The 10,503-nt window shown below is 35.2% G+C and overlaps 3 protein-coding genes across 10 annotated transcripts in view; all 3 read right to left on the reverse strand.

The window, feature by feature from the left end:
- Positions 1–1,483, reverse strand: part of LOC109224874 (protein yippee-like At4g27745) — a 2,228-nt gene extending 745 nt beyond the window's left edge. The window contains exons 1-3 of one of the 4 annotated variants that reach the window (XM_019389435.1): positions 1,312–1,483; positions 753–829; positions 512–648 (exon numbers count right to left, since the gene is read on the reverse strand). In XM_019389435.1, the coding sequence (XP_019244980.1) occupies positions 512–604 (93 nt within the window). In that variant the 5' untranslated portion in view covers positions 605–648; positions 753–829; positions 1,312–1,483. The other 3 variants (XM_019389432.1, XM_019389433.1, XM_019389434.1) reach the window with 3 other exon arrangements.
- Positions 5,688–7,232, reverse strand: LOC109224875 (2-keto-3-deoxy-L-rhamnonate aldolase-like). Its single transcript, XM_019389437.1, has one exon. It carries the CDS (start codon positions 7,121–7,123, stop codon positions 6,083–6,085), a length of 1,041 nt encoding a protein of 346 aa, XP_019244982.1. The 5' UTR covers positions 7,124–7,232; the 3' UTR covers positions 5,688–6,082.
- Positions 9,734–10,503, reverse strand: part of LOC109224876 (serine/threonine-protein kinase BLUS1-like) — a 10,064-nt gene continuing 9,294 nt past the window's right edge. For 3 of the 5 annotated variants that reach the window (XM_019389441.1, XM_019389438.1, XM_019389442.1), the window contains exon 21: positions 9,734–10,373. In XM_019389441.1, the coding sequence (XP_019244986.1) occupies positions 10,305–10,373 (69 nt within the window). In that variant the 3' untranslated portion in view covers positions 9,734–10,304. The remainder of the gene's footprint in view (positions 10,374–10,503) is intronic. The other 2 variants (XM_019389439.1, XM_019389440.1) reach the window with 2 other exon arrangements.

Below are 10,503 nucleotides of genomic sequence, written 5' to 3' on the forward strand. Positions count from 1 at the left end.
ACCCCCCCCCCCCCCCCCAATGAGACTTTCCTCCCCAGTATTCTCTATGGGCAAAGGCACTCAGGTGCGCTTAAAGTCTTATTGCCTATATCTTATCTTACGACAGGGTCGCCACCCCGCCTTCTTTTTCAGCTATGTATCTGAACTACAAACACATAAATGCTCATTTCAATAGTAGAGGAGCCACTTTTCTTGTATACACAGAAAGATCATTGCTTTGCTGTTAGAGATGAGTAGAAAGAGGTGTGACAATCCAATTATCCAACTTCATAGTGTTATCTCTGACACTGTAAACACTAGTGGCAATGGCTAACTAAAAAACTATCACTACACAACACAACAACAGCTATACCTCAATCCCAAACAAACTGGTCGGCTAAATGAATACTCACTGAACATGTTTCTCCATTTAAATTCATCTCAGGCCAACAATATACAATCGCCATATGCATAACATAATATTCGCATTCATATAATCCAAAGCACAATGATAAAATCCCAAAATTCTAACCTGAAAAGCCTTAGAAATGATGTCATCGTGTAGTGCAACTTCATTCTTACAATTGCAGCAACTGTACAATCTAGGGCCAATAATTTCAGCCATTTGATGATCAAAATAAGCACGCTTTTCTCAATAGCTGTGACACTCTTCTAAGATCATCACAGCAATATGTTAATTACCAAGCAGAATACAGATCCAATAAAACCAACTTAACCACAAAAACAAACTGCAAAGCAAAAAAAGATTATACCTTTATATCTTCAAGAACTACAATATGTTATCTACACAGCCTTTCTTCTTTGACCAAAAAAGTGTATCTGTTTTTATCTACAAAAAGAAAAAAAAGCAGTTAAACAGAGGTGATCTTAACCATCAAAATCAAGTTCTGTTGAAAACCAATTAGGACATAATCATTAAGTGATGATCTTAGATAATATACCAAGAAAAAAAAGGGAAACTTGGGAAAACTAAGCAGTAAAGATCCAATTTTTATCTTAGAGGGGGAAAGAAAGAGGAGAAAAAGAGCACAACCCAGTTGAGAAAAAGTAAACCCCATTTGGAAATAGTAGGTGAAAAGTCAAAATGCTGCCATTTAAAGGGGAAAAAAAAAAGAAAATAAAATCAATTATCTGTGTAGGCTGCAACTTTTAATGAAAGAACTTCTCTAGCTCAAAATTAGATAGGGATTAGCTATGGATATTAGCACTTGCTAAATCAAAAAAAAAATGAAAAAATAATTTAGTGCCAAAATAGCACTCCCGTTATTAATTACTATAATTATCTGTGAAGTTAAGGAGTCAAGAAAAGACCTGGTCATAGTGTCAAGGTAAGCAATCGCAGATTGATCAGTTGGTTGTCACAGAGAGAGAGAGAGAGAGAGAGAGAGAGAGAGTGTTTTACAAAAGATTACAGTTGGTGAGTTTATGATTACAAAAGATGACAAGCAGATGAACTGGAAGCATCAAGATAGACGACAACGTTTCAAGTGAATAATATTCTGATGAAAGTACATACTCAATTAAGGCCATTTACATGGGCTCTGTGTTTTACTTGTTTTGTTCCATGGTGCTTAATTGGATACAATAAGAAAATAAAAAAACTTTTGACATATATCTCACTTATATTTAACGTATATATTAGATATATGTAAATGTATTAAAATTGTTTGTTGAAATGACTGATTTTCATGTCCTTTTTTTTCCCTTCTTATAAAAAAAGAAATTTTATATTAAACGAGTTTCAATAAGTTTATGGTAAAATGGAGATATTTTTAAGTTGTTTCCTAAAACAAGTGGAGTATCAATCTTTTTTAGATTTAGATGGATGAAAAAGGGCAACAGAATGGTGGTCAGACCAACTATGTTGTATAGGGCTGAATATTGGTTAATCAAGAGTTTCCATGTCTAAGAGATGAAGGTGGCAGAAATGAGTATGCTAAGATAGATGTGGGGGAACATCAGGTTAGATAGGATTAGAAATGAAGTTATTCGGGACAAAGTGAATGTGGCCCCTATTGAGGACAAGATGCGAGAAGCGAAGTTTAGATGGTATGAACATGTGAGGTGGAGAAGCACAAATGCCCCGGTAAGGAGATATCGGAGGTTAGCATTGAAGGGCCTAAGGAGGGGAGAGGTAGGCCGAAAAAGAATTGCGGAGAGGTGATCAGGCAAGACATGGCGCAGTTCCAACTGACCGAGGACATGACCTTTGATAGGAAGTGTGGAGGTCGACGATTAGGGTAGTAGGTGAGGTAGTCTAGTGTTTTTCTTGTTCATACCGGTAATACTAGTACGTACTTACGTTATTCTGTTGGTATTAGGTTTCTATGATTACCTATCATTTCTTTCATTTCGGTCATCTTACTATCTTGTTGTTATTTATGCTACTTTTACATGGCTTCTCGTTGTTGCCCCTTCTTATTTTTCTTTTTATTAATGTAATGCTTATGCTTTCCTGAGCTGAGGGTCTATTAGAAACAGTTTCCCTATCTTCACAAGATAGGGGTAAGGTCTGCGTACACATTACCCTATCCAAACACCACTATGTGGAATTATAGGGTATGTTGTTGTCTGTGGATGAAAAAGGGACAGCCCTACCCAAACTCAATACTGTAGTAAGTCCACTGAATCTGTGCGCGTCTTCTTGTGCATCAACATCGTATTAATGATCAAGGAGAAGATCACAATTGTGATCAATAGCCTCTCTACATGCACAAGATAGGGGTAAGGTCTACGTACACACTATTTTCCTCAGATCCCAATTTATGAGAATAAACTGGGTATGTCGTTGTTGTATAGACTATACGTGTTCTATTCTAATCTTTGTACCAAAACACAATAGAAGCACGTATTGTCCATCAGTTTTAGACCAAGCTTTTAGATTCAATTAGCTTATAGGAACCAATTGCGATTAAATAGATTTTTGCATATAAAATTGATTTTTGCATATACATTGAAGTAGTCAGAGTTTAAGCAGAGAAGACTAATAGCCCGTTTGGCCAAGTTGCAAAAATCTTATTTTGAGAAGTGCTTTTTTTCAAAAGTGCTTTTCTCAAAAGTACTTTTGGTGAGAAACAGTTTGTGTTTGGCTAATTAGTTTGAAAAACATTTCTGAGCAGCAATTAGTGTTTGGCCAAGCGTTAAAAAATTGCTTCTAAGTGTATTTTTCTCAAAAGTGCTTCTCAAAAAAGTGATTTTGGAGAGAAACTACTTTTTTCTGCTTCTACAAAACTGCTTCTGCTTCTCCTCAAAAGCACTTTTTTTCCTTCTAAAAGTTTGGCCAAATACCTCAATTTTTGGCCAAAAGTGCTTTTGGCAATATCAATTGAATGAGTCTCTAATATTGTGAAAAATGTAATACTATGGATACATTGAAGCATCAATCCCTGGAACTTCTTGAACTTGGCTACATTGAAGCATCAATTGAGCAGCCCTTCTATTGCTAAGCTTGTAAGAAAGAAAGAAAAAGGTCGTACCCTAATATGTCTAAAGGTGATCATTTGGTCAAGAATGATATAGGATGCCAAGGATATAGGTCAATCATAAAATTTGTATACACATAACTTGTTAATGTTTTTACAAGTAGAAATTGTGAGTATAGGACATACAATTAGTTAGATTAGAAACAAGAAAAATGAATAGGTACAAGGGAAATATCAAAACCCCAAGGTAAAGATAGGTTTCTGATTCCACTAGTACATGTACTCAACTTGTCTTCGCACTGTATACAAGTGTTTTCATATTTTTCTTTTTTTTTCCAACAAAGCAACCTCTTAAAAACCGATTGCAGTATTATATCTGCTGGTGGTAACAGTAAGTTGGGGTAGATGATTGCATATAAATCTCAGTTCTCGTACCTTCTTTAAGGAGATTAAACAGAAGCAAATATTAACGTCAAGACTGATAAGCCATCATGATCCCCAACAACGAAGTAGATTAGACCAGCTAGAAAGTATACCATCTACGAGTTTCTGAAACAATCAATGAAAAATCTGCTGAAAAGAAAAAAAGAGAAGACTCTATTCCAGCTAGAATTCTAAACTTTGAGCTAATCCCATTACTTAGAATCATGTAAAAAGAAGAACATAAATCTACCATGAAATCTAACAATGATCAAATTTTTGTAATGAACTGTTCAAAAGAGCAAATTACTCATCCAGTAGACTCAACTTCTTGTAACAACCCCAATACTAAAAATGAAGAATCTTCCAAAGTCTACCACGAAATTTAAGAAAGTTCAAATTTCTGTGATGAACTGTTAAGCAAAATTTCACACCTAGAATGATTACCATACCCAAAATTCCCCACAAAGAAGTAGAACTAGACTAGCTAGCAAATAAACCAATTACAACTACTTAAACAATCAACAAAAAATCAGCTTTAAAACAAAATCACCCAAACTCTTGCTAAGACAGAGAAAAGGCTCTATTGCATAAGCAACTCAAACTCTAGTCCCATTACTCAAAAATCAACAAAAAGGCAGAAAACATAAATCTTCCAAAATCTACCACAAAACCTAACAAAGTTCAGATTTTTATAGTATCTTTCTGATCATTATCATCTTCACATCCATCAACCAAACTCACTCATCTTAAACTTTTCATACCCTCCACATTGTTCTAAACTACTATAGATGAGTAATTGTATTTTGTAAGGAACTGCTAAAGAAGCAAATTTTCATGCCAAGACTCATTGCCATACCCAAAAGAAGTAGAACTAGAGCCGTTAGCAACTAAAACAGTTACAAGTACTAAAATAATCAATGAAAAATCAGCTAAATAGAGGGGGGAGGAACAATTAACCAAAAGTCTTCTCAGCCAGAGAAAAGCCTCTATTGCATAAGAGGCTCGAATTCTAAACTTGAGTTGGTCCCATTACTCAAAATCAACAAAAAAGCATAACATAAAATCATCCAAAATCTACCACGAAAACTAACAAAGTTAAAATTTCTGTAACGAACGCTAAAGAAAAACATTCACAACATGACTGATAGCCACACCCACATTTACCCAAACAAAGAGTTAGTTATAACAGCTAGCAACTGAAACAATTACAAGTAGTAAAAGAATAAACCAAAAATCAATTAAAAGAAAGGAATAATAAACCAAAATTACTCCTATTTCATAAGGAACTATTAAAAAAGAAGCAAACTTTCATGCCAAGACTGATTGTCGCACCCAAAATTCCCCAACAAAGTAGAATTATACCAGCTAGCAACTAAACCAATTTCAACTACTAGAATAATCAACGAAAAATCAGCTTAGAAGAAGAAAAAACAAAACAAACAACAAACTCTTGATCAGACAGAGAAAAAGCTCTATTGCATAAGTAGCTCAAATTCGAAACTCAAAGTAGTCCCATTACACAAAATCAAGTAAAAAAGCAAAATATAAAATTTATTCACTCCAGTACTTCTCTTCACCATTGATTTTTGTAAAGATCTTTTAGAAAGAAGCAAACTTCCATAGCCAAGACTGATTGCCATATAATCAAAACTCCTCAACAAAGAAGTAGAATTAAAACAGCCAGCAACTAAACCAATTACAACTACTTAAACAATCAACAAAAAATCAGCTGACTAGAAATAAAACTATTAACCAAAAGTCTGAGCTCTAGTGCATAAGAGGCCAAGTCCCATTACCCAAAATCAAGAAGAAAAAAAGCATAACATAAATTCTTCCAAAATCTACCACGAAACCTAATAAAGTTCAAACTTTTATTCAATCCAGTAACTTTTTTATGACCGAGCTATCCGTTGGGACCCAACACAGCTGGCAACTACACCAATTACAAGTACTTAAACAATTAACCCAAAATCAGCTAAAAGACGAAACAACAACCAACCAAGTGTTGATCAATTGCACAAGTAGCTGAAATTCTAAACTTGAGCCATCACTTCGAATAAAAAAAAGCATAACATAAAATCTTCCAAAATCTACCACAAAATCTAACAAAGTTCTTTTTGTTATGGCCGAGAAATCTGTCTGGGGCCAACCCTTAAGAATTCGAAACTCGCAAACAATAAGCTCGCCCTTCTATCCTTCTCCACTTTTATTCACTACTTCAAACAATGTTCAAATTTTTATTCACTCCAGTACTTCTCTTCACCGTCTTTACGATCTTTTTCATCACTATCATCTTCAAAACCATCAACTACACTCATCTTAAACTTCTTAACATCCTCCACAGCAGCATTTCTAAACAAGCCAATATCCACTGCACCCGAAACCATATGATACCCTCTTGATTTCAACTTCTCAGGTCCATCGTGTGGCATTGCAAATCCAGATAAGTAGGCTCCACCTTCAGCTGGGGCCCGCTTTAACACCCCTTTTTCAGCTGCACTCAGTACTTCCCTCACCTTCTTATGCCCTGGATCCCACAAGTACCCTAAACTCGCACTTAAATCCAACGGCCCCATTTGAATGCAATCAACCCCTTCAACGGCTGCGATGTCTTTTATATTTTTTACACCGTCAGTGCATTCTACTTGACACATGATTAGTAAATCGTCGGAATAATTGCTTAGATAGCCTTCGTCTATTCCGTAGCTCGAGGCCCGAACGACAGTGTGGGCTGATCCGCGGATTCCGTTGGGAGGAAAACGGCAGTAAGACACAGCCTTTCGGGCCGATTTCGGGCCGTCAATCATTGGAAACATGATACCTTGCGGGCCGAGATCGAGGGCTTTTTTAGCCCAAGTAGCAGAGGATTCCGGGATACGGAGGATGGCGGGGGTGTTAGTGGCGGCTAAGGCGTGGAGACAGGGGAGGGCGTCGGAGATACCGCCGTGGCCGTGCTCCATGTCGACGACGGCGAAGTCGTAGCCGACGAGACCGGCGATTTCGGCGAGAGTTGGGGAGAAACTGAGGAGGAAAATGCCGTAGAGGGTTTCGCCATTTTTAAGGCGAGTTTTGAGGGGTAGTGGGATTTCGGAGGTGGTGGCGGCGGCGGGTACGGCGGAGGATTGGAGGGTTTTGAAGTTGGGGTTTAGGGTTTTGAGGGTAAAGGTTTTTTTAATTTGCGGAACTAGACAACGGAAGGAAGGGAAAATTGGGGAATTAGAAGGGAAGGATTTTCTTAGAGTTGAGAGAGATGGAGGAGGAGAAGAAAGAGTGGCCATTACTGCAATTTTTGGTTGTCAAATTGTGGGATCTATCAAAACATATACTTGGTAGACTCCTGATAAGACTAGGATAATTCAAATGTATTCAAAAGATAAAATGATCAAATTTGTCCGGTAAAATTGAGTAATTTTGTCATCAAAAAACTTTAGTTTAATATTATTCGAGTTTTTGGTCAATATTGTCCCATATCTTTGAGGGTAGGTCTATTTTGGTCCCTCAAATATAGCCCTGAGCATATTTAGTCCCTTAAGTATGCTAAAGTGGAACACTTTTAGTCTCACTGATAGAATCTGTCCAAGATCAATCACGGGGTTGGTTTCGGCACTCACAGTTTTTTTATTTACTTATCGATAATATTTTATAAACTAACACCCATTAATAGTACAGAGCTGATAAATTTAAGATTTTAACGTTGAAACTTTTACTTTTAAAAATTTAGGTTGATCTTTCCAAAAAGAAAAGTTAAAATTTGAAAAAAATAGAGCTACCAAGATCACTTCTAGGCATATTATTGAAACATACGAATAAACAGCTTGAATTATCACTTTTAGCCCGCGCCAGAAACTATTTACATCTAATAGCCGAAAAAGTATAGAAAATTTGTACAATTTTTGTATATTAACATACAAAATGATATACGAATTTTATACATTTTTCGGCTATAATTTTTACATCGGTATACAATGTCATTTTCTCATTGAAAACTGACACAGAAGGGGATATTTTCAAGGTCAAAATTTAGAAGATTTATCTAAAAATGAGGAATTAAAGTTATAATATGCGTTATCAATAAAAGGAAAGGAAGTGTTTTGCTTCACAGCAGAAGATTTGCTTCATCAATCAGAGTTGGTTAACGCCGTTAGTTTTTTAAAATATTTTATCAGTAAGACTAAAGGTGCTCCAGTTTAGCATACTTAAGGGACTAAATATGCTCAGGGTTATATTAGAGGGACCAAAATAGACCTACCCTCAAAGATAAGGGACAATATTGGTCAAAAACTCAATATTATTCTGTTGATAGGAAAATGTTTTGGACTTTTACAGCTTGCGGGTATTATATCGTATTATTACTTTATGTACATTATTTATTTTGATTGTTAATTATATTTGATCACATAGTTTTGTTTAATCCGTCATTATGCAATAACGAACTTTATGTAACGGCCAATTTAATTTGAACACGTTGTTACTTTTTTTTCTTCTCATTTTATCATTTTTTTATTATTAAATAATTATATTTTATCTTTTACCCTACCTTTTTATATAATAATTCTACCTTGTATCTTATTTTCTCTTTGTAATATTGCAAGTTCATTTTTCATATTGTTGGTGCATAACATCATAAAACAACGACAAACAATACAATCTATCCAAAAATTATATATATCAAAACAACAAAATTATATATATCAAAACAATACAGTACCGTACGATACAACACATAACAACCATTCAAACAAGCTGTTAGTCGTTGACTCTAATGGGGATCTAATTTCAAAGTACTTTAAATTACAGTCAAAGTTAAGAGATAATTTTTAATTATTTCTTACTTGAAATTTTAGATAAGTTAAATTCACTCATTTCACAGAAAGGGATCAAAATAAAAAAGGCTAGAATTGAATAATTTCAAATAGTAAAAAATTTAGATCTTCTCTCTGATTCAAAATATGAGCTGAGCCAAAAGTGGGGGCACGTGCTCACATGTGAGATCTAGAGGAAGATGTCTGTCTCTGAATTACTGAAGATCAACTTTGCCCGTTATTTTATACTCCCTCCTGTCCAAAATAATTACTCCCTCCGTTTTAAATTAAATGAGCTAATTTGACTCGACATAAAGTTTAAGAAAAAAAAATACTTTTGAAATTTTGTGGCCTTAAAAGCTTAACGGGTAAAACTTTGTGGGGCCATGACTTTGTGTGGTTATAAAAGTTTCTCATTAAGGGTAAAACGAGGAGTTTAAAGTTAATTATTTCTAAATTTAGAAATGTATCATTTATTTTGGAACAGACTAAAAAGGAAAGTACCTCATTTAATATGAAACGGAAGGAGTACTTTTTTAGCTATTTTCACACAATAAAATTGATCCTATTAACCTTTATTATCTCTTCACATAAACACTCATAACACATACTCCAACACTATTAACTCCAAGGGCAATGTAAGAAAAAAATAATTAATTAATTCTTGAAATCTGAAAAAACACTTATTTTGGACCACAAAAAAAAAAGCCAAAAAGTCACTTATTTTGAACCGGAGAGAGTATTTTATAATGTTTGTTGTCACTACACTATTTCTTGCACATATCGTACTATACAAAAAAGAAAGAAACAAAAGACAGTACATTACAAACTAGTGTAACAGACAAAAGCCTGAAACATAATACTTGCCTAGATGGTTTTAGTAGGTTCCATGTTCATTTCACACACTAACACATTTTTTAACGAGGATAAACTCTATTTTTTTTAATAAAGTTTGGTTATGGGCACGAGCAAATCAAATCAACGATCATGTTAGTATTACCATGAATGACAATTATTGTTTAGACGTACATTATTTCTCCAAAGTAAGCTTAATAGTAATAGAATATAGAATACAAGGTCAAAAAATATGGATGAATCCTCCCACGAACGACTTTAATAGGACTAATTAAGCATGTCTCATTAGGTATATTTGAACAAAATTACAACTTAATGTATATTCATATTACAAGATAAATCCAGGATCTAAAATAAATTGGCCAAAATTATATTTTAACGGCATAAAAAGGATATAGTGGTACGAGCCTATAGAACAGATCCTGTTCGACTAAGGAGGTTGTTTTTCCGGCATAAGTAAGATAATACCTCTGGGACTGGAGACGCGGATCTGCACAGGAAGCTTGTATTCAGCTCGCACTCCACCAATAAATGAAGAAATTCTCTACAAACCGATGATTCTGTTTATTCATCACTTGGAGCTGGATTACTCCATGAGCTTCTATTCAACAATGGCGACCATAATTCCAGCCATGTGAATAGTAAACTCTGCTCCTTCCTATAACTCAATCTGCAAATCTAAACGAGTGTGTCTGAGTTGGTAATTCAACTTGGATTAAAGAATTTGAAACTGTGGCTGTCGCAACATCAGACAGAAACCTGAATATACACATCTTTACACAATCGTGAAGATCTTTTGGCATCAAGAGTCCAATTCTCTTCTGTCCCAATCTTCCTCCCGACTTGACATGGCATTTAGCTGCTGTTGCAACTAGCAACAGTAGAAAATCATTGTTAATAATATACCGAGAAAGATGCCTCTATCCGTCCCTCCGTGCAGACTTCATTTTTTTCCTTGTGTGTGTGTGTGTGTGGGTGGGGGGGGTGGGGGGGGGGTAGCG

This window comes from Nicotiana attenuata, chromosome 4, assembly GCF_001879085.1.
Source record: "Nicotiana attenuata strain UT chromosome 4, NIATTr2, whole genome shotgun sequence".
Taxonomy (NCBI): domain Eukaryota; kingdom Viridiplantae; phylum Streptophyta; class Magnoliopsida; order Solanales; family Solanaceae; genus Nicotiana; species Nicotiana attenuata.